Source organism: Diorhabda carinulata, chromosome X, assembly GCF_026250575.1.
Source record: "Diorhabda carinulata isolate Delta chromosome X, icDioCari1.1, whole genome shotgun sequence".
NCBI lineage: Eukaryota > Metazoa > Arthropoda > Insecta > Coleoptera > Chrysomelidae > Diorhabda > Diorhabda carinulata.
Genome location: NC_079472.1, coordinates 2,490,616 through 2,513,903, shown reverse-complemented (window position 1 = coordinate 2,513,903; position 23,288 = coordinate 2,490,616). Strand labels below are relative to the sequence as shown.

General features: G+C 33.1%; 2 protein-coding genes across 10 annotated transcripts in view; one reads left to right on the top strand and one right to left on the bottom strand.

Moving 5' to 3' along the window:
• The first annotated feature begins 289 nt into the window (after window positions 1–289).
• On the top strand, window positions 290–4,738 carry LOC130900719 (TNF receptor-associated factor 5). 3 transcript variants are annotated; one of them, XM_057811525.1, is made up of 5 exons: window positions 290–461; window positions 813–1,023; window positions 2,729–3,588; window positions 4,195–4,347; window positions 4,484–4,738. In XM_057811525.1, exons 1-5 carry the CDS (start codon window positions 384–386, stop codon window positions 4,676–4,678), a joined length of 1,497 nt encoding a protein of 498 aa, XP_057667508.1. In that variant the 5' UTR covers window positions 290–383; the 3' UTR covers window positions 4,679–4,738. The 3 variants fall into 3 exon arrangements, with proteins under 3 accessions (XP_057667508.1, XP_057667510.1, XP_057667509.1); XM_057811527.1 differs by lacking the exons at window positions 290–461; window positions 813–1,023 and adding an exon at window positions 1,451–1,847; XM_057811526.1 differs by lacking the exons at window positions 290–461; window positions 813–1,023 and adding an exon at window positions 1,454–1,532.
• A 2,082-nt stretch (window positions 4,739–6,820) lies between these two features.
• The window catches only part of LOC130900717 (SH3 and multiple ankyrin repeat domains protein 2), a 108,462-nt gene continuing 91,994 nt past the window's right edge, over window positions 6,821–23,288 (bottom strand). For all 7 annotated transcript variants that reach the window (XM_057811523.1, XM_057811522.1, XM_057811524.1 and 4 more), the window contains 8 exons: window positions 19,906–20,172; window positions 19,583–19,848; window positions 19,213–19,526; window positions 16,827–17,115; window positions 16,463–16,705; window positions 14,552–14,765; window positions 13,172–13,434; window positions 6,821–12,960 (listed from right to left, as the gene is read on the bottom strand). In XM_057811523.1, coding sequence (XP_057667506.1) covers window positions 12,692–12,960; window positions 13,172–13,434; window positions 14,552–14,765; window positions 16,463–16,705; window positions 16,827–17,115; window positions 19,213–19,526; window positions 19,583–19,848; window positions 19,906–20,172 — 2,125 coding nt within the window. In that variant the 3' untranslated portion in view covers window positions 6,821–12,691. The remainder of the gene's footprint in view (window positions 12,961–13,171; window positions 13,435–14,551; window positions 14,766–16,462; window positions 16,706–16,826; window positions 17,116–19,212; window positions 19,527–19,582; window positions 19,849–19,905; window positions 20,173–23,288) is intronic.

Sequence of the window (23,288 nt, the reverse complement as noted above, 5' to 3'; positions counted from 1 at the left end):
TAACATTTTTTGTTGTATCACGTTTGCGCTGATAAATAAAAAGTCATTTGGTCCATAACTTATAATTAACGACTGCATACAAATTTGGTATTTCTGCTGTTTGTTTGTGGGTGTGTGTAATTTATACGAGACTGTTTAGGTAAATTGAGAGATATAATGAGAACGATAATCATTCGAATGTGTGATCAAACATTGTACCAATTCGGTAAAAAAATATAGTGAGTAATTTTAATCGATGCGTGCGCGACTTTTTTATCTAATCTACTGTTTGCAATATGAAACAGACACTGTTTTATTTTTATACACACTAAATGTGTATGTATCACCTTTTTTTTCGTCAAGATAACGTCATAGTTGTAATATGATAACAACTTAGAACAAATATGGAAATTAATCCGAGACCAGTGCCAAAATTCACCTGTTATTTCTGTAATAAAGTTATCGAAAATGACACAGAAGTGGTAAGTTTTCTTGATTTGTCAACAAATATTTTTTTTGAATTGATTTTACATCAAAAATCCATTAAAAAATCTTAAAAAAACGTATTATTATACACTATTTTTGCCGCTTCATTTCTTTTTGTTTTGTACTCCAAAAATAAAATTTATAGCTGTATATTTAACCCTACGACCCTTAATAAGATTATTATTTCATAGTCAAACTCTATATATGGGTATTAATTTCAACCAGTATACTTTCTCTGATGAAACTTTCTTTTCAACCCCGGTAATAATAACTGTTGTAGTTTCCGTATAATATAATAGTAATCTAAAGCAATTGATTATTTACTTTATTTTCGTCATGATTCAAAGGGGCATACTACAGTATGTGGGAACGTTTTGGTACCGTGTGTTAATAAATGCGGTGCTTATGTACCAAGAATGGGATTACAAAAACACAATAAAGAGTGTGTCAACAGGACTACTAATACTTTACCAAAACAACAAAAGCGACGAGTACCAAATACGTCTTATGGGCTAGCACCAGACAGTAGGAATATAGCTTCAAACAATTCCACTAGAAGTAAGTTGGATATATATGATTTATTAATATGTTCAAAAGGGGTTGTTGGTAAATGTCTTCGACTATAAATTACTATAACTTTAATACATAACCTCAAAAGTAAACAAGATGCCATTTTTAAAAAACTAACTTCTATACTATACCTTTTTCAGTTGTAATGAGGTCATAAATTAACGCCATATTGTACTGATGAATACAGTTTTACCTAACAACGATAGATTATTTTTTATACCCTTGCCATCGGGTAATAATTGTGAGTTCTTTAGAATTTTTAACATTTTCACAATTAATAACGCACTCTCAAACATATTCCAAATATATCATAAGTAAAACGTCGATTCATGACGTCATTATTATCACCGGCCGGAGTATTGGTGTAGATTTCGAAAAACTAGCCTAATCTTGACATTGTTGTTGATTTATTGACATTAGTGACATTTAAGGGTTATCCTAATAATATGCATTATTTTATCTTCATTGTGTTACTTTCAGATATAAAATGATTTTCGGTACGTTTAGGTGCGTGTAAATAGTGAAAAATTTTGTGTAACATCACCAAGAATGGATTTTGTGAAAATTGAGGATTCTTTCATTACGAATCAAACTTTCTATAATACATTGAAGCAAATCAAATGAATAAAAATGCTTTTATTGTTACACAAAGAGGAGATTATTATTTTTTTGTAATGAAAAACGAATTTTTACACCTGATAGCTCTGATAAATACTTACTCAATATACTATTATAAATTGCGTAGAAACAAATTCGACTGGATTTTATATTGCTCTCGTTTAAATAGCTTTTGCAATTTATTATGAGTGTAGGTAAAGGAATTTTGAAAAATTTTACACTGTTTCCACCACCTCTCATTGTACAAATCATTATCTGATGTTGAAATTTTTATGTTTTAAGAAAAAAATATAAGAAATAATTCTTAAAAATACGAATAAATCAAATTCTAGACACCATATACTCATTATTCATGAAACAACTGCTTTATCTGTCAAAGGTCAAAAGTTTTTACCTACCCTATAGTTTGCCTGATACACAACAACCCTCTTTTGCTTCCCTGTTCAATTTATTCCACAACAACTCAATCGGGTTTAGGTCGGGCAACTGTGACGGCCAAATCATTACTTCCAATACATTTTTCTTTTCAAATTCTTTTGAATATTCTTTGTTCCCTGGGATCGTTGTCATACTGGATGATAAATTTTCTTCTGATCAAGCACTGGCCAAAACGTATTACAATTGTTACCAGGTCTTCAGACGCCTTTCCTTCAAAACATCCCCAAACCATCATCGAGCCTGCGCCGTGTTTTACAATCGGGATTACGTATGGTTCTAACAACCCCTTCTAAAATTGACCTACGCACAAAGACTAAAACTTCAAACTTTGACTGAGCGTCTCCTTTTCACTGTAGAAATACTCTAAAGTAAATCCCTGGATTAATTAATCTGAGCTGCTTTGGGTCCGTGAATTATCAGTCTTTATTTATCTTCAGCGATTGTGGTTCTTCGTAGCCACACTGAATCTTTTCTATCGCCAAAGCTCCCGGTAGTCCTCCGGTCAAGAATACAAAATTAGTGATCAGGAATTCTCGAGCGTTATAAAAGAGAAATTATGGGATGGGCAAAACTTTTGATCGGTTGTGTAGGTGCCGACATGATTTGAACCTAAACAATTATCCTCTTTGTATTCTAGCCACGAATAATGGATTGATGAAAAATGACAATCAAAACGAACTTTACAAGCTCTCTAGAAAAATTGCAGATCTCGAAAGCAGATTTCAGTTCCAACAGGACAACAATAACCATCTATCAACTTCATTAACGAACTATGAGAAATTGAAAACGTCTCAGCTTCAACTCAATCTCGATATAGAAAAAATCAAATATCAAAACCAACTTGCTTACGATTGGAGAAAAAAGACTGATTCAATTCTGGAGGCTTTGAAAGTGAATTTATCAAGTATAGATAGAGCGAAAAGAGACTTAGATAGCAAGGTTATGGGTTTGCAGACTAGGATGATGCTTATAGAAAAACTACAAGACCAAATAAGTGGACTTGTAGATAGTTTTCGAAGAGAACAAGCTTACAACAGACAAGTAGATATGAGCTTCGAAGAAAACTTCGAGGAAATTAAAAAAACGTCGGCTCAAGAAAATGCAAAAAATCTAGCGATACTCGGCGACGTTAAAGATGCTTTAGACATAACAAAACAAGACATGGAAAACGCCAAAGTTCAACTAGAAGATCATGGAATCAAATTCACTAATATCATCTACGATTTGAGAGGAGTAGGACAAAGCGCTTCCGAAGCTATTAAAAAAATGGAAAATATGGAAAAAGAATACGAAAATTTGAAAAAAGAATTCACCCAGATGAAGTTAGATATGGAAATATTAGAAGGACTTACCAGTTCGAATGATTTCAGACCAGGACCTGGGAGATTGTTATGGAGGATCACAGAAGTCGATGCTAAAATGATTCAAGCGAAACAATCAGGAAATGTGGTTAAAAGCCCCATATTTTTCACACACGAATATGGATATAGGGTTAGGGTAAGTATTTACCTAGTGCGCGCACTACCCAGTAGGTTTCCCTACTTCCCACTTCCATCAATGATGATTAGGAATTCGGGATCTATCTTTCACTTAGTCTTTCTCCTTCTTGGTGCAATCTTTTTGCATGAACGTGGAACACCTCATACCCTGACCAAACTTGGCTTAGGAAGTAGTCAGTTGGACGGTGGTCGTAGTCTACCCATTCACGGCTTTCGTTGTCTCGTTTTACCGTCTTCTTGCCACGTTCTTCCTCTGGTTTCGCTTGTAGGTGACCTCTGGAGGCTCTCCCATCTTCTAGAGAAGCATTGAAGGATAGGCTACCAAGTTTAGGGGCAGTGCGTCATTGCGATGCAAGAAATTCCGGACCTATCCACCTGGGGCTGGAAGAACGCCGATTCGTGCGGTAGTTCTGTGTTTTGGGAACCATTTTGGACAACGAGCAAGATGTACTTGCGATCTTAGTAAACAAAAGTGTGATGCTCGGTGTAACTGCTACGTAAAGAACTGTTTCTTGTGTCTGCAGGCCTCTTTTAACATAACATCACTCAATATTGGTGAGTTGAACCCCTTAACCTCCGATCTATCAGAATTTTAATATTTTAGGTGTTAATGTATATGAATGGATTAAAAAAATGGAAAGATAGATATGCATTGTTATGTCTGCATGTTCTTAAAGGAGATTTCGATATGGTACTAAAGTGGCCTTGTAATATTGAAGGAACCGTAGTATTACGAGATCTTGATGATTTAGAAAAGGTTCGTGTATGTTTTAATGATAATTTTTCTGTTTGTCACTGAGTAAAAAAAATTGTTTATAATCTACAGTGACTTTGAATATGTGGTGAATTTTTTTTCTCATTTTAGTTTTATTATAGTAAATTTGCGATTTCAGGCGAAGCCTTTTACTAAAGTAATAACCGCAAAACGACAAACAGGAAACGAAGAATGTGAAGAACCACAAGAATCTTCTTCGTGTTATATATTCATTCCCCACTCAACTCTTTTGAAAAGTAACTATGTTAAAAACGATACGATATTTCTCGATATCAAAATACGCCAAAATAATAAACTTGAAACTAGTTTGTAATAGAATTTGTACCTGATATTAAAATTTCATTTTGAATTTGTGATTATTTTTTATTCATAATATATTTCGTTTTATTTTCTTCTTCTTTCTTCCTTTCCTAAATTCATTTGGGAAGAGGACATAAGAGGTTAGTCCATTGACATTCCAAGCTATCTAGAAAGACGACTAAGGGTCGGTGTTTTAAAAATTTTGGTTCTACCAGACGTTATTAAACCGTTGGTCGCAACTCCACCCATGGTTAACATCTTCTCGGTATTATAGCCCATTTGCAACCATCAATTGGCCTAATGGAGCTGCACTGCGTTGGCTGCACTGACAGTTCAATTTTAACCAATCAAATCCGAGTGAACTGTCAGTTACCGGGGAAATGTCAGTAGCCTAGTTTCCACGTGTAGTTCCAATATTATATAAATTTAAAAACAAAAACTGTTATCTTTCTAAAGTTTCGTAAAATTTCGAGAAAAAATGATGATATCGTTCAAATGATTCAATTAATTCATCAAACGCAAGCCAAAGTAAACAAAAATTGAGGTTAGAAAGTACATTTCAACTCTCGGTTGACATTTCAAACTGAATTTTCGTTATGGTTGAACCCAGGGCCTGTGCGCTGGAATAGGAGAAGTTCAGAACGATTTTCAACGCCAACTATGTTACCGGCTCACATCTAAAAGTTAGATCAAATCTTTGATTATAGAAATCTTTTTTCTTGGTACGGAGCCAGTAGGAGAGATGTCGCTAGGATCGAACTTTTATACAGAGTGGCAGATCTATTCGAGTATATAATCTTTGGTTAAACCAACCAATAGTCAACCATCCGTTCGACCCCTGGCTAACGTTTATAATACGTAAACTCGATTTCAACAGTTTAATCTCAATATTTGGTCAACCAGACTTTATAATATCGACTCAATTTTACAAATTAGGGTAAAAGTGGAGATTAAACTCTAGTTTAAACCTAGATAACTCTATTTTACAGTTGAACTGACATTTTTCTGTCAGTTTTCATCATCTTCATCAATTCTACCAAAACCCTTTATAATATTGTATAAATGTAAACAATTTGATAAAGTTAGATCCGGATCCTCCGTTTCATGTTAAACTGAAATTTAAACTACCCCCAGACCGCCCGTAACGTTTAAACAAACGCCATCTATAAAACGAAAAACAAAAAACGGTATCTGTAGTTTAAACCGACGTTTGAGGTTTAAACTTCAGTTGTAAAATTGGGACGAACCCCTTATTTAACTTGGGGAGAACGAATGCTGCTACGGATTCGTGTACTAAATCACTTTCTCGTTGCACAAAATGAAAATACTTGTGACTCTTTTATGTCATTATTTTTTACTTGAACTAACCCTTAACTTTATTTTTCCTTATGCATCAAAAGAAAAAGAACCACCACTGCACCAACTACAAGGTCCTTTAGTGCCCAGAAGAGTAACCTAACCTAAATTAATCTAACTTAACCTAACAAAACGGTGTTTGTAATAGATTTTTCACAGTTAATAGCTACATTCTGGGCGGCCAAAGGGCCGTTGAGCCATCCTTCAGTACTTGTAGTTACCAAATGCCGATGTCCTTTGAGAACCCGATCAGGGGTTTTAGCTTGAAACCTTTGATGTCATTGAGCGAGTTCAGAGGTTTGCGTGAGTATTTAAATGATGGCAGAAGACGTGGTCTGCGGTTTTATCCTCTTCCATGCACCAACAACACTCCGGATCGTCCGTGATGAATGTAGCAGTAGTTTGGTGTAACGTTTGCTTGTCTTTATCCATCTCTGCAAAGCCCGCCTTGCGAATAGACCCAAGGATGGGTTCTGGTACCATCGGTGAGTTCGTCGATCCCAGTTTGGCGAGTGAGTCAGCATCGTAGTTGGCTTTGTTACACGAGTGACCGGGTACCCAAACCAACACCAGGTTTTGTAAGACTTTCTTTCATTCCAGCACTAGTTTAGAGCTCACTTTGTCAGGGGTACCAACCCACTAGAAAAAATCACCAAAAGTCGTTTAAGAAAATGGATGCAAGAATAACGTTGATCTAATACCGAAACAAAGAAAAATAATAAGAAGGGTAGCAGCCCATTAAACTGTGTGGTTAAAAAGGGTTTCGTTAAAATATCTTTTCGGGAATAAAAAACGCACATTTAGCTTAAGACATAGCATTTATTAATAAAAAAAAACAACCATTTGAGATTCTGTTAAGTGAACTGTTTCAACAACTAGTGTATTCCAATATGTGCACTGTTTATATACTAATAAATGGTGAAATAAATAGGTTCAGAAATAATATATACATGAAAAAAATTCTATTAACCTCAATATTTCTGATAGATCTAGTCGATTGTAATTATTAGACTCAGGTTTTCAACTTTTGATTTCGATAGCTACATTTGAAGTTCAAATTGTTAGAAAACTGTAATAAGGCACACAATGTTCGCGCTTGTACGCGCTCTCGACGTCGAAGTTAACTTTTTACATAACATAACCTCACTTTTCTAGTGTAGTTTATAGTTGCAGATACCCTGAAAAATGACTTCTACGTGTGAAAAACTGATGGAATTTGTACGTGCTCGTGAGTGTTCATATAACAAACAGTCGGCTAGATACAAGAAAACTAAAATTTGGAATATAGGAAATCGTTTTCCCGTTTGAAAATTCCATGATAAGAACGAGTGATTAACTTCCTGATCTAATCGTAATCATGTTTCGTTGAGTCTCTACTCAATGAGTTTATCATATAAACCCCGATTCATTCATCTATGTTTAAAAAATTCGTCTGGATCCTTTTTGTTCATTTTAAAATCTATTGTAGTAAAGCATCTGTTGATATTTCTATTCAAAATGGGTCTTACCAACCAACGCCGAGTCAAATGTAGTAAATTTCTTCATATACTTGGAGGTTATGTTTATTAGCGTCATTCTGCACACCGCTTTACCATCCGCAACCGTTTTAATGCATGCTCTGTGTTTTAAGGTTAGATTATGAATAATTAGTGACAATTGACATTTGACATCGAACTTTTGATAATTCCGATTGAAATATTTTTTTCATTTAAATCAAAACTCACTTGAGACGTCACAACTCGGTTGAATGCACGTCTCACAACTGAAATGTAACTGACTTTTTACCAGCGATCTGTATAAGCTTGAGACCGTGTGTTTTAGTGAGTTTTGTGAACTCAGATTCACTCGTAAACATAACCTTAAAAGTGCGTATATATAAAGAAATTTGAACGGTGATCAACAATTAACATATGTCAATTGTCAATTGTCATTAATTATTCACAGTGTAAATCGGATCTAACCATTAAACATGGAGCTGTCTAATTGGAAGGTTGCTTGCATTAAAACGATTTTGGACAGTAAAGCGGTGTACAGAATGACAACATAACCTCAATTGTGCATGTATATAAGGAAATTTGCGACATTTGACACGGCGTTTGTTGGTGAGACCCATTTTGAATAGAAATATCAACAGTTACTTTACTACAACATATTTTAAAATCAACGAAATACATCCGGACGATTTTTTGATAAATAAATCAGAGTTTATATGATCAACTTTCAAACTCATTGAGTGACTCGACCAAACATAATTACGATTAGATCGAGAAGTTAATAACTCGTTCTTATCATGGAATTTTCAAACGGGAAAATGATTTCCTATATTCCAAATTTTAGTTTTCTTGTATCTAGCCGACTGTTTGTTATATGAACACTCATGAGCACGTACAAATTCCATCAGTTTTCACTCGTAGAAGTCATTTTTTAGGGTATCTGCAACTAGAAACTACACTAGAAAAGTGAGGTTATGTTTTTGACGATCAGCGCGTAAAAAGTTAATTTAGGCGTAGAGAGCGCGTACAAGCGCGAAAATTGTGTGCGTTATTACAGTTTTCTTAACCAATTGAATTATTTTTGACATTTATGAACGTCACAGTGATTCTGTGTACCGCGGTTGTATCACCGATGATGATAGTGAATTTTTTGTGGTTTTCATTCCTTTCATTTACTGAGTAGTGACGCCTTAATCTGAGAATAAGATACTCACATAATTGAGTGTCTTAGTTCACTTGAATGTAAATGGAAAGCAGCTATTGTTAATAATAATTTCATAGTTTGATGGTCCTTCGAACATTTAGAAAATTCAAGGCTCAAACAATTACAATTGAGATGTTAGAAAAGCAAAAATCCAGAGTCTAATTCGACAGTAGTTCCAACAGAAACGAAACGATAGTTACTGCACAAAAAATAGTCATACAGTAACTGTAACCCCATATATTTACAATTGTAACCTATTATTTTTTTTTAAATCGATGAATAGGCAATATTTGAGCATATCTTACAAAAACAAATAACACAATAGTAGATAAAACATACCATTATAAACAAAATGAAGGGAATCCATTTCGAGTGGCACTCAGTTGTGATAAATAATGTAATCGGTATCATAAAATTCATAAAAACCATAATAATGCATTGCTAACTTCACGATATATGAGTATGTTCAATTTATTAAGCAATTGTCAAAATCAGCTGATGCTCATTTTGAAAATGACAGCCGTGGGGTAAACAAATACATTTGCCATAAGTTTTTAATGGTTTGTGGCATTTATTTAATCGAATTTTCACAGAAGGTATAGAATAGCCCAAGGATTATTTTCTATATCATACCGGTGGCTAAAAGCCTTGTGGATGGTTGCCACACCTTCTCGGGGTTTGTCTTAGTAAGCTGATCTACGTCAAAATGGCCACCGTGGGGTAAAAAACCTGTACCTGGGTTAGCTTTTTTGTTTTTTTTTCTGTTACGAGGATTGTTTTGCATTGTTTTTTGTTTTATAGTATTAGATCTGTTTCAGCGAAATTAATTCAGCAGAAGCTGACTATTTTTGCAGTTTTGTCAATCAGTCTGCGAATAAGCTTTCAAGCGATTCCCAAAATTTATCAAGTGACAGCTGAAAAGTACAAGGACAAACTCTTTTTCATCAGATGAAAGAGCTTTAGTCTGAATTCTGCTCATTTTCCACCATTTTCCTAGCTTTTCAGACCTAACCACGTTTCCGGTAGGAATTTCGCATTCCTTTAAATAGCATCTCTTTAAGAACGTATTTCGAAATAAAACAGGGTATAATAATGTATAAAATCCAACAAATAACTTCACAAACCACACAGAAACGACAACAGCTTTTGTATGCCCCACAGCGACCATTGTTAAATAGGCATTAACCGATTTTGACTCAATAAAGAAAGTTAAAAAGAAGAAGACTTTAAGTCTATTTAATACGTTAAATAAAGTTTTTTGATAAAACTAATGATTTTTCAATTTTTTTTTCAAATATAACTGTGATAAGAAATTTTAGATAAGAAACAAACAAATAATGTACCGAAAAAACTGATACTAAAAAATAATAAGTTATGAGATTGGAAATAGGAGAAAAGCGATAATTGTAGTTCATCCAAGGGTCGACAATAAGAAAGAAGAAAGTGACAGTTGACAACTTATACAAAAATATTGAATAAAGCACGTTTATGTATTATAGAATTAAATATTACATCACGAAATAGAAAACCTAATCAAACAGATGCTAATTTCTTTAAACATTTCATTGATACTGAAAAAGAATAAACTCAGAGTGATTTAATAAATAAGAGAAAAGCATTCAGTGTGATTGAGTTAAGCAAAGGTCCGACAATAAGAAGAAAATGACAGGTGACAACTTGTACAAGAATATCATTAAATATAACATGTTTACGTATTAAAAAATTGAATATTACATCACAAAATAAAAAAAACGAGTCATACGAATGTTAATTTTTTTAAACATTCTAATGATACTGAAAAAAATGAACTCTGAGTGAGAAAAAAGCGGTAACTGTGGTTGAGTTAAGAAAAAGTCGGAGAATAAAAGAAGAAAATGACGGAAAGTGACAGTTGACAACTTGTACACATAAATATGGAGTAGTAAAGAATATTTATGTAGTAAACAAATTAAGTTCGAATAAAAAAGGGAGATCAAAATAAGGTAAATCGATAAATTATTTTGAAGTTAGGTACCTCTAACTACTCATAAGAATGAAATAAAATCAAATTGTAATACGATAAATTAAGTTTTTTTGAATTTTACTTTACCGATTATAATGACAGTACCAACTGTTTTAATATTTTTTTTAAATCAAATACAATCACAATAATTACAGTAACCAACAACAATATTATATACGAATACCTCGATTATTCAAAAAATATCATTTCTAATAATATATATTTTGGCAGGATGAATAATATAATATAGGTAAATGACGGAATGTTTGTTTAAATATAAAAGTTATCAAAGACTTAATTAGACGAAATCAAAATTTAAAAAGTATTTTACAACTTTATTAGCCAGTTGAATAGGATAAAATATCGAATTATGAGCGATTTTATTAATAAAACAGACATTTGATTCATAGAAGTGCAAATATTTCCATTGGGTTGAAATTTTAACACGTCGACTGCCAAGGCAATTTTCACAATTTTATTTAATCGTATTGTATCATTAAAAATTCTAATGTGAATACAACGTTTTCACCAAAAGGTATAGAGAATGCAAAATCTCTTCAGGGAGTGTAATTACACGCAAAATCTCTTTAGGGAGGGTAATTACAAGTTATTTTGTAGTTGGCAGTCAAATATGAAATAGGAGATAAAAAAAAAACAAATTTTCTTTGATGTAGATTTGTCGAAATGTATTGAATTTTTTCATTTTGCATTTCTAATCGAAATATAACGGATAATAGTGGGAAAATCAATTCTTAACACTGACATGGTAGAATAATTTGGAAATAAAAATATTTCAATATCTGTGATTATAAAAGAGATATTTTGAAGCTGGCTATGCAGTTAATACTGAGTAGTGTCTACCGGTACAAACTCAGGTATTAGATACTACATTATATAAGATAAATGATTATCTAGGTAGTAACTAAGTATTGCAAACTTTATAGAAAATTCTCCAATAATATATTGTCAACTTATCTTGTTTAAATTATTACTAAATTTCATATCCTGCAGCATATTTTGTAGTTTATAGTTCTCATCACTTTTTTTAACTTCAATTATTGCAAATAGGAAATTTTGGAATCATTTTTACTGGTCCTTCGAACCGGCTATGAACCAGCAACCTCCTATTGAAGGCTCGAAGGTCCAGATCAGATGTTCTCAAAAATAGCAGAAAAATGTGGTAGCTATAGATATTTGAGTGTAAAGTTTAATAAAGAAGGTACAGATGACACTGAAGAAAAATCGAGAAGAAACAATGCAATGATTCCAAGCATAGTTCCAGTTTATACAGAGGATATTTCAAAAGGAAAGGAGCACAACGGATGTAAATAAACACGGTTTGGCAACTGTTAGAATTGTTAGAACCATTTATACTGGACGCTCTGGTCCTTCGAGCCGGATATGAAGCAGCAACCTCCTATTGAACCAGATAATGTTATGGAAAATAGCGAAAAAAGGGTGTCAATAAACAAAGTTCTTTAGAATCCGGATCTCAATCTCAATGAACTTTTGTTGGAAGAGATGGATAGAAACGTTGATGGAAAGCTGGACAGAAGAAAATAAGGTGGCTTGGTCAAATCGAGGAATAAAAAGGCGGGAAATACAACAAAAGACACTGAACAGGAGAAAATACGATGGCGGGATCAACTCTAGGAATAAAAAGGGGAAATGAAATAAAAGACACAGGATAGGAAAGAATTTAACTGCCGTTGAAGAGGGAATCCACATAATCCCTCAACTCTAGTATACCCTACACCTGAAAAGGTAAAAAGGATCCAGGATTAAGTAAAGATTTACTGATTATAAGTCAATTAACCGATATATGAATAAGGAATATTTTTCTATAAAGCTTGCTGGAAATTTGTTCGTTATCGAATATCAAAAATTGAGTATTAAATGCTAGTAAAAAAGTGTTTTAATATAAAAAAAAACCCTCGACATTGATGTGTTTTAAATGTCAGCCTTCATCGTTCACTGACTATGCAGTCGGTTCTGTTTCAATTTCGGTTGCGCGTTAACGGCCAATGTGCCCTTTGGTACGGCGCCTACTATTCTAACTCTAGTTACTTGTCGGTTATCACTGAATTGCGGCGGCGGCGCCACTACCACCTCACTAAAATTCGGATTGTTTTCACCGAATTCCGGCGGCGGCGGTAAACAGAATTCTTCTTTTTCGTCAGTTTCGTTTTCTATAGGTGGCGGCAGTTGAGCCAAAGAAACCGCGTGTCGCTTAGACATACCTACAACAATGAAGCATTCTGTTAAATAATTGACAGTATATCGATTGACAGTGTGTCAATTGTACTGTAAACAGCAACTGCATTTACAAGACGAATTAATTGCTGTTATAAACGTCATAAAAAATTTATTTTCGCGCGCTTTCATTCAAATTGCAGTACATAAAGTTTATAAATAAATAAACAAAGTTCTGTATCTATAGCGATGACTTACCTATTTGTGGTCGTTGATTTTTGGCGGGAGGAATGATGCTGTTAGAATCGGTGATGTCGGGATTACCGCATGGCGTAATTTCTTGATCGGAACTAACACCGGAAGAACTGTTATCGCCATCTGCGTCCGCGACATCGGCGTCTTTTTGTTTCTTCAATAGTTCGTCCGGATAAGATTTAGAAGATTTCAATAAGGATCGTCCTCGTTGGATTTCTTCGACGCTGAAACTATGAGGAACGGAGCTGCTACCGGAAGAACTACCACTAGATTTCGAAAAAGAAAAATAAACGAAAATTGAACGTTCAGTAGAATATCGGAGGTTAGGAATAGTTAGAATCGGGGTTTTTACTGTGAACACAGGTAGAACCACTGGCGACAACACTATTCATTTCCTTACTGGAGGGAGCATCCGAACGATTCCAGGAGGAACTATTTGCAATAGGCTCATATAGCACTTCGCCTATGCGGATGATGTTGATATAACCACTTCGGTTCTAACAGCGAGCAGCTTAAGCAAGAGGACTCAACGAAAAAAATCATTACAACCTCAAGGAAAAGCACAAACCACGTTCCAAGTCGCAGAACTTCGCTTCCCTGTGTGCCACCAATTCAAACATCTTGAGGCCTTGATAACTGAAAATAATGACTTGACAACAAGAGTTGCTGCGGAGAACAGATTCTTCTGGGCGCTCCAGTGAAGGCTCTCTCGATGCTGGCAATTTACAAGACAATAATCCGTCCCGTAGTCACACACGGATGGACTATAACAACGACAAGTTTGCGAGAACGATGCGCGGAGGATCCGGAGAAATGCTGAGCTGAGAGAGATGTACGGCGAACCAGATTTGATGGCGTTTATCCGAGGGGCGCGTCTGAGACATGCCTTCTGATCGATACACGCGCAGAGCTATGTACGGAGTACTTGGAGGACGGCGACTGAGAGGAGGACCGCGCCTTCGCTGGTTGGATGAAGTTTAGGCGGACCTGATCCAGCTAGAGGTACGATGTTGGAGCTCAAGACAGAAAGGATTGGCAATCAATTGTTGGGAAGTCTTTGGTTCTCAGAACAAGAACAAGAACAGTTCGAAATCAACAATTATAAATTAGGAATACATTTAACAAGAACCAGAAGCGTTTAGCTAGTAAGAATGTATAAATAAAAATATTGATAACAAAATATGTTTAGACTTATAAAAGATGATCAAAAAGAATTTTAAATGTTTTAACCAGTAAAAAGTATGGAAAAAGTATTGAAATAAATTGGGTAAGAGCTAAAAATAATTGAAACAGTGAAAAACCGAAAAAAATAAGGTAAAACACCTACAAATACGGTAAGGAAAGTAACAAAAAGAATACTAAACTTATTAAGGATCAACTTACCTTGCGTTACTGTTTCCGCTATTTTCAGTAGCTTGTAATTGTACATTATTGATTCGACTAGCCAAACTGTCACATTTCCTTGGTATACTATCGCTTTCTCCATCGGAATCGCTACAACTATAGTCAGGTTCCGGTATGGGAGGTGCTCCGGGTAATACTGACGATTTAGTATTCGATTTATTGGATACTGTCTTTTTTCTACGTTCTCTAGATCCTGAAACGTCGTTTAAACATAAAATATATGAAAAGAAATGTTTCATCTAGTGTTAGCGGTCTAAATTCAAGGCCGTTGAACTTTTTTCTTGAATTGAACGATGAAATTGTAGATGATAATGTCGATATATGAATTATTTTTCACTATTTGAGAAATATAAATTGAAATTCGTGATAAAGATTCAAAGTTTCCACCTCTGAATATTGGTGGCTCCTCCACAATCCTAAAACTTGAAATCAGCGCCCATACGTTGAGCTCAAAACAAAGTATAAATGCAGAAAAGTACGTTATTGGAATGAAAAATGAACGCTAGAAATTGAAAATTTGTATGTAAATCATGATTCTTGATCATATTAACGAGTAAACTGTTTTGTTTTTCGTTTTCTGTCAATATAAGACAATATTTTCGAAAACAGAAACATAAACTCATCTCTAAAACACTATATTTGATATTGGTACGTAATGTTGGTTGCTTATAACGTAATGTTAGTTGCCTATAACCAAATGCAATAAAGTACATGATTGAAATGAAAAGTGATCGTTAGAAATTGAAAATTTGAATTTAAATCGTTAATCTTGATCGTACGAGCGAGTAAAATGTTTCATTTTTCGTTTTCTGTTAATATAAGACAATATTTTCGATAATACAAACATAAGTTTATCTTTGAGATACTCTATTTGATATTGGTGCGTAATGTTGGTTGCCTATAACGTAAAGTTAGTTGCCTATAACGAAATGAATTAAAATACGTTATTGAAATGAAAAATGGATTTTAGAAATTGAAAATTTGAATTAAAATCGTTAATCTTGATCATATAAGCGAGTAAAATGTTTCATTTTTCGTTTTCTGTTAATATAAGACAATATTTTCGAAAATAGAAACATTAAATTCATCTCCGAGATACGTTATTTGATATTGGTACGTAATGTTGGTTGCTTATAACGTAATGTTAGTTGCCTATAACCAAATGCAATAAAGTACATGATTGAAATGAAAAGTGATCGTTAGAAATTGAAAATTTGAATTTAAATCGTTAATCTTGATCGTATGAGCAAGTAAAATGTTTCATTTTTCGTTTTCTGTCAATATAAGGCAATATTTTCGAAAATACAAACATAAATTTATCTTTGAGACACGGTAGTTGATATTGGTGCGTAATGTTGGTTGCCTATAACGAAATGAAATAAAATACGTTATTGAAATGAAAAATGGATTTTAGAAATTTGAATATAAATCACAAATCTCCATGTCGTGAATAAATAAAACGTTTCTTGTTCATTTTTTGATAATAGAAATAAAAAATAAAAAACAAGCTCAGCTCAGAACGTGGTATTCAACTTTACGCTTCGTTACGTTGGTTGCCTACATAAATTAAGTTCAAAACTTTGTACAACGTAATGTTGGTTGCCTAGAACTAAATGCTATTAAGTAGATCATAGAAATGAACGTAAGTCATAGATCTACATATATAAGTGACGCGTAAAGTTGGTTGCCTACAATTATATGCAATAAAGAATGTTTTTTAACAAAAATATCATTCAAATTATTTTTATTAATGGAAAGGGTAATTTTTATGTTAGATATGATTATATTTCAGACATATCTCTGATATAGGAATTTTTTTCTACGCAGAGCAATGAAACGATAATTGATAGAAGAAGAATATTCTTGAAATTAAAAATTGTCGATACTTACCGGTTGAATGTGACCTCGAGGCCCTAATGGGCTGTGCGTAAGGGTTATTATTAACTTGAGTTTCATTAGATGAGTTATTTGTGGGTTTGAATGTATTATTCGCTCGCATACTTTGAGATTTCCTCAATTGCGTCTTGGCAACATGGGAAGGCAAACTTTTAGATCTGTAACCAACGGTTTTCATATCTTCCGGAGAAGCGTACAATTTAGCGTTCGCCGTAGGATTAAACGAAGACACAATACCTTGAAAATAATAAAAAAAAAATAATAAATCTCAACACTCAATACAAACAGGAAAAAAATTGTTAATAACCGTAATAAGACGGCGACTTAAATGAGGTTATGTTAAGTGAGGTTAGGTTACCTTCGTCGGGGATATCCCTATTTAAATGATCATATTCGGCGTGTTTGCTCCTCGAAATATCCACCTTGACTAATTGCACTTGTGATGGTATCGGCGGCGGAGGATGACTAGGAGGCGGTAAACTTCGATTGCCCAATAAAGAAGAAATATCTTCTTGACTACGATGGAATTTATTCGGTAATGTTTGTGAATTATACGCCATTTCTTGAACCAAATCGGGGGTACTGTGAAAATTTCGTTTCAATTCTTTTCCGCCGGCGAATAATTCGACGAATTTCGTTTTTGGGTTCTATATACACAATTTAATCAATCAATATTAATCGATAGATGCACAACGGTTTAGGATCATAATAAAAAAAATTAGTTTAGCGTTTTCGAAGTAGTAGAATCCATTTATCGAAGTACTTCCGGTTATACCGATAACTGGATTGGTCGTACGGCCGGCTTGAAATTTAGAATTGTATTTACAAATTGTCAGGATGGTTTTGTTTTGGAGGAAGGGGATATTTTTAGTGGAGAGGGGTTTGACTGGAGCGGGGAGAGTGAGGAAAAATAAAAGGTAAATTTTGTTCACGTTTTTATTTATTCAACTTTCATTTAAATTCGAATTTTGGGAACTGCCTTTTGATGTTATTCAGCTGACCGAGGACTGGAACTATTTATAGTTAGGTTAGGCTAGCTTCGATTAGGTTAAGTGCAGTTTAGCTCAATGTGTGTCAGGTTTTTTTCATCTTCGAATTTATTACTTCAGATTCAACTAGGTTAGGCTTACTTTAGATTTGATTTTATTACTTCAACTCCAACTAGGTTAGGTTTACTTAAAAATTAAGTTAGATTTTCTTTAGCTTCGATTAGGATAGGTTTACGTTAGTTTAAATTATATTATGTTTACTTTAGCTTCGATTAGGTAAGGTTCACTTTAGCTCAATATTTGTTAGGTTTTCTTCAGCTTCGAATTTATTACTTCAGATTCAACTAGGTTAGATTTACTTAAAACTTAAGTTAGATTTTCTTTAGATTCGATTAGGTTAGGTTTACGTTAGCTTTAATTATGTTAGGTTTACTTCAGCTACGATTTTATTAGGTTTACTTTAGCTTCAATTAGGTAAAGTTCACTTTAGCTCAATATGTGTCAGGTTTTCTTCAGCTTCGAATTTATTACTTCAGATTCAACTAGGTTAGGTTTACTTTAGCTTCAACTAGGTTAGGTTTACTTTAGATTTGATTTTATTACTTCAACTCCAACTAGGTTAGGTTTACTTTAACTTACATTAAGTTAGATTTTCTTTAGCTTCGATTAGGTTAGGTTTACGTTAGCTTCGATTTTATTAGGTTTACTGTTTACTGTTTACTTTAGCTTCAACTAGGTTAGGTTTACTTTATCTTAAATTATGTGAGGTTTACATTAGCTACAATTTTATTAGATAAACTTTAGCTTCAACTAGGTTAGATTTACTTTAGATTGAATTATGTTGAGTTTACATTAGCTTCAACTAGATAAGATTCACGTTAGCTTTGATTTGATTAGGTTTAGTTTATCATCGATTTTATTAGATTCAATTTAGCTCTAGTTAGGTTAGGTTTACATTAGCTTCTATATGGTAAATTTTACTTTATCTTCGTTTTTATTTAGTTTACTTTAGCTTTAACTGAATAAGGTTTAGCTTAGCTTCGATTAGTATAGATTTACTTCAGCTTTGATCAGGTTAGGCTTAATTCACTTTAGCTTCGATTAGGTTAGTTTTATTTTAACATTGATTATTTTAGGTTCTCTTTAGCTTCGATTTTATTATTCTAGCTCCAATTAAGTTAGGTTTACTTCAACTTAAATTATGTTGGGTTCGATTAGGTTAAGTTTACTTTAGCTCCAACTAGATAAGGTTCACTTTGATTTGGTTTATGTTTACTTTAGTCTCGATTTGATTAGAATCACTTTAGCTTCAGCGAGGTTAGTTTTACATTAGCTTTGATTTTATTAAATTTATTTTAGCTTCGATAAGGTAAAGTTTACTTCAACTCCGATTAAGTAAGTTTAGATTAAATTAGGTCAAGTTTAGCTTTGATTAGTATAGATTTACTATAGTTTCCTTTAGGTTAGGATTAATTTACTTTAGCTTCGATGAGATTGTATTAATTGGTAGATAACTCGAGAAGAATATATTTTTCTAAAGATTTTTATAATCAAAGGAAACCTGCGGTTCGTATAATTCATAAATCCAGTTTATAAAGTCGAACCAGAAGTCAACTTATCGTAGAACTAATTTCCGATATCTTTAACTTGGATAAATGGATTTTAGGATGTCGAAGAAGCTTAATTAGCGTGATTTATTATGATTCTAAACCGGATAGATGGGAAAGTATTCGCGAAGAAAAATCCAAAACTTACTTTACTTTTACTTCTCTTCATCTCTGCGACGCTGGCGTACACCCTTCCTTTGCTGGGCGATCCGGAAGCGTTCGAGCTAAGAAATCTCGAGCTGGTCATCAATGAGCACTGACTCACGGCGTCGCCGTCTCTTTGTTTTTGAAACAATTCTTCTAACACGGAATTTTTAAGACTAGCCGAAGAAGGTCGCTGTCTTATAGACGCCGTTCGTGGTTGAACTGGCGTTGAAGTACAAGTTCCTCCGGGAGTCGATTGGTGAATCGACTCGGCGGAACTTGATTTAGTTATATCATCAGTCTCGTCTTTTTCTCCTCCTGAAAATCATCGAAATTAAATCAAGAAAATGTGAAAAGTTCCGTTAGAATTTCACCTAAGCCCGCAACCATACTTTTGGCTCTGGCTCTTCCAACGCTTAGAGTCGTTTTGGGATCTCTTCGAGGCGGTAAAGGCGCTTGCGTCGACCTACCCAACGTACCGGAATAGTTGATCGCTTTCCTTGGTAAAGTAGCGAATTGTCTACCCAAAGGTACCGCGCCAGCTCCTCCTGGTAAAATCGTAGATTTGCTCAAAGGTAAACCACCGCAAGTTGGAGGTCCCATCGACATCACCGTCATTTGCACCAGGTCACCAGATTTTCTTAAAACATATACTCCTTTAAAATAATTGTAATTCGATGACGTATCGAGTAAATACCTTATCAAATCGACTACGTGTTCGTGTGAAGCAGAAGAAACGTCTTCGTTATTTATTTCCAATAGGAAATCCCCTTTCTTCAACCCCGCTATATCTGCAACACCCCCGGGATCGACGTCATCGAGATATTGTAGAGCAGGACAAGTTTCAGAAGGAGTCAGATCCATTAGAGTCGATGTAGCCTTAGCTCCTCTTAAAATAAAACCGAAACCTTTTCTACCTTTGTGCAGGACCACTGTACGCGGTTCGGCAGGAAGATGTGAGTAACTGCAAAAATTAGTAGCCGATATTCAAGGAGGTTCAACGTACTCTTCAAATTTTATAGAAATTTTTTAATCAAAAATTAATGTTTATTGTTAATTATTATTAATTGATTTGGACTTAAATCTTATTTATAAGTCAAAGTCGTAAAAATATGTTGTCATCAATTTTTAATTTTTAATAATGTCGATTCACCCTGTAAAAGTCAAATTTGTTTATATTGTATCGAATCTCAGACTGTACATTTACTTTTGTGTGGTAAGTACAGTTACAAGTAACTGTTTGATCTAAATAACGAGGCTAAATAGGTTATTCTTCTTTTTTTTTGGAACTTTGCCTTTTCCTATATTGTAACACAGCTACGAATGATTCTGTGGTCTTTAATTGGCTATAACAACAGCGAACGACAAGAGATAAAAGTTAAAATAAAGTCAAAATTTGAATTATAAATTTATTTGCACTTTTTCTATGTGTAGAAAGGTATTTATTTATCTGTCAAAGTAGTAAAATGACTTTAAAAATATATTAACATCGATTTTTAATTTTTAATAATGTCGATTCACCCTGTAAATGTCAAATTTGTTTATATTGCATCGAATATCAGAGTGTACATTTACTTTTGTGTGGTAAGTACAGTTACAAGTAACTGTTTGATCTAAATAACGAGGCTAAATAGGTTATTCTTCTTTTTTTTTTGGAACTTTGCCTTTTCCTATATTGTAACACAGCTACGAATGATTCTGTGGTCTTTAATTGGCTATAACAACAGCGAACGACAAGAGATAAAAGTTAAAATAAAGTCAAAATTTGAATTATAAATTTATTTGCACTTTTTCTATGTGTAGAAAGGTATTTATTTATCTGTCAAAGTAGTAAAATGACTTTAAAAATATATTAACATCGATTTTTAATTTTTAATAATGTCGATTCACCCTGTAAATGTCAAATTTGTTTATATTGCATCGAATCTCAGAGTGTACATTTACTTTTGTGTGGTAAGTACAGTTACAAGTAACTGTTTGATCTAAATAACGAGGCTAAATAGGTTATTCTTCTTTTTTTTTTGGAACTTTGCCTTTTCCTATATTGTAACACAGCTACGAATGATTCTGTGGTCTTTAATTGGCTATAACAACAGCGAACGACAAGAGATAAAAGTTAAAATAAAGTCAAAATTTGAATTATAAATTTATTTGCACTTTTTCTATGTGTAGAAAGGTATTTATTTATCTGTCAAAGTAGTAAAATGACTTTAAAAATATATTAACATCGATTTTTAATTTTTAATAATGTCGATTCACCCTGTAAATGTCAAATTTGTTTATATTGTATCAAATCTCAGACTGTACATTTACTTTTGTGTGGTAAGTACAGTTACAAGTAACTGTTTGATCTAAATAACGAGGCTAAATAGGTTATTCTTCTTTTTTTTTGGAACTTTGCCTTTTCCTATATTGTAACACAGCTACGAATGATTCTGTGGTCTTTAATTGGCTATAACAACAGCGAACGACAAGAGATAAAAGTTAAAATAAAGACAAAATTTGAATTATAAATTTATTTGCACTTTTTCTATGTGTAGAAAGGTATTTATTTATCTGTCAAAGTAGTAAAATGACTTTAAAAATATATTAACATCGATTTTTAATTTTTAATAATGTCGATTCACCCTGTAAATGTCAAATTTGTTTATATTGTATCAAATCTCAGACTGTACATTTACTTTTGTGTGGTAAGTACAGTTACAAGTAACTGTTTGATCTAAATAACGAGGCTAAATAGGTTATTCTTTTTTTTTTTGGAACTTTGCCTTTTCCTATATTGTAACACAGCTACGAATGATTCTGTGGTCTTTAATTGGCTATAACAACAGCGAACGACAAGAGATAAAAGTTAAAATAAAGACAAAATTTGAATTATAAATTTATTTGCACTTTTTCTATGTGTAGAAAGGTATTTATTTATCTGTCAAAGTAGTAAAATGACTTTAAAAATATATTAACATCGATTTTTAATTTTTAATAATGTCGATTCACCCTGTAAATGTCAAATTTGTTTATATTGTATCAAATCTCAGACTGTACATTTACTTTTGTGTGGTAAGTACAGTTACAAGTAACTGTTTGATCTAAATAACGAGGCTAAATAGGTTATTCTTTTTTTTTTTGGAACTTTGCCTTTTCCTATATTGTAACACAGCTACGAATGATTCTGTGGTCTTTAATTGGCTATAACAACAGCGAACGACAAGAGATAAAAGTTAAAATAAAGACAAAATTTGAATTATAAATTTATTTGCACTTTTTCTATGTGTAGAAAGGTATTTATTTATCTGTCAAAGTAGTAAAATGACTTTAAAAATATATTAACATCGATTTTTAATTTTTAATAATGTCGATTCACCCTGTAAATGTCAAATTTGTTTATATTGTATCAAATCTCAGACTGTACATTTACTTTTGTGTGGTAAGTACAGTTACAAGTAACTGTTTGATCTAAATAACGAGGCTAAATAGGTTATTCTTCTTTTTTTTTTGGAACTTTGCCTTTTCCTATATTGTAACACAGCTACGAATGATTCTGTGGTCTTTAATTGGCTATAACAACAGCGAACGACAAGAGATAAAAGTTAAAATAAAGTCAAAATTTGAATTATAAATTTATTTGCACTTTTTCTATGTGTAGAAAGGTATTTATTTATCTGTCAAAGTAGTAAAATGACTTTAAAAATATATTAACATCGATTTTTAATTTTTAATAATGTCGATTCACCCTGTAAATGTCAAATTTGTTTATATTGCATCGAATCTCAGACTGTACATTTACTTTTGTGTGGTAAGTACAGTTACAAGTAACTGTTTGATCTAAATAACGAGGCTAAATAGGTTATTCTTCTTTTTTTTTTTTGGAACTTTGCCTTTTCCTATATTGTAACACAGCTACGAATGATTCTGTGGTCTTTAATTGGCTATAACAACAGCGAACGACAAGAGATAAAAGTTAAAATAAAGTCAAAATTTGAATTATAAATTTATTTGCACTTTTTCTATGTGTAGAAAGGTATTTATTTATCTGTCAAAGTAGTAAAATGACTTTAAAAATATATTAACATCGATTTTTAA

Bases quoted from the DNA above. Each gene is read 5' to 3' on its own strand.
- LOC130900719 (XM_057811525.1), top strand. From the start codon at position 384: ATGGAAATTAATCCGAGACCAGTGCCAAAATTCACCTGTTATTTCTGT. The intron at 462-812 runs GTAAGTTTTCTT...CATGATTCAAAG, and splicing joins TCGAAAATGACACAGAAGTG to GGGCATACTACAGTATGTGG. The intron at 3,589-4,194 runs GTAAGTATTTAC...TTAATATTTTAG, and splicing joins AATATGGATATAGGGTTAGG to GTGTTAATGTATATGAATGG.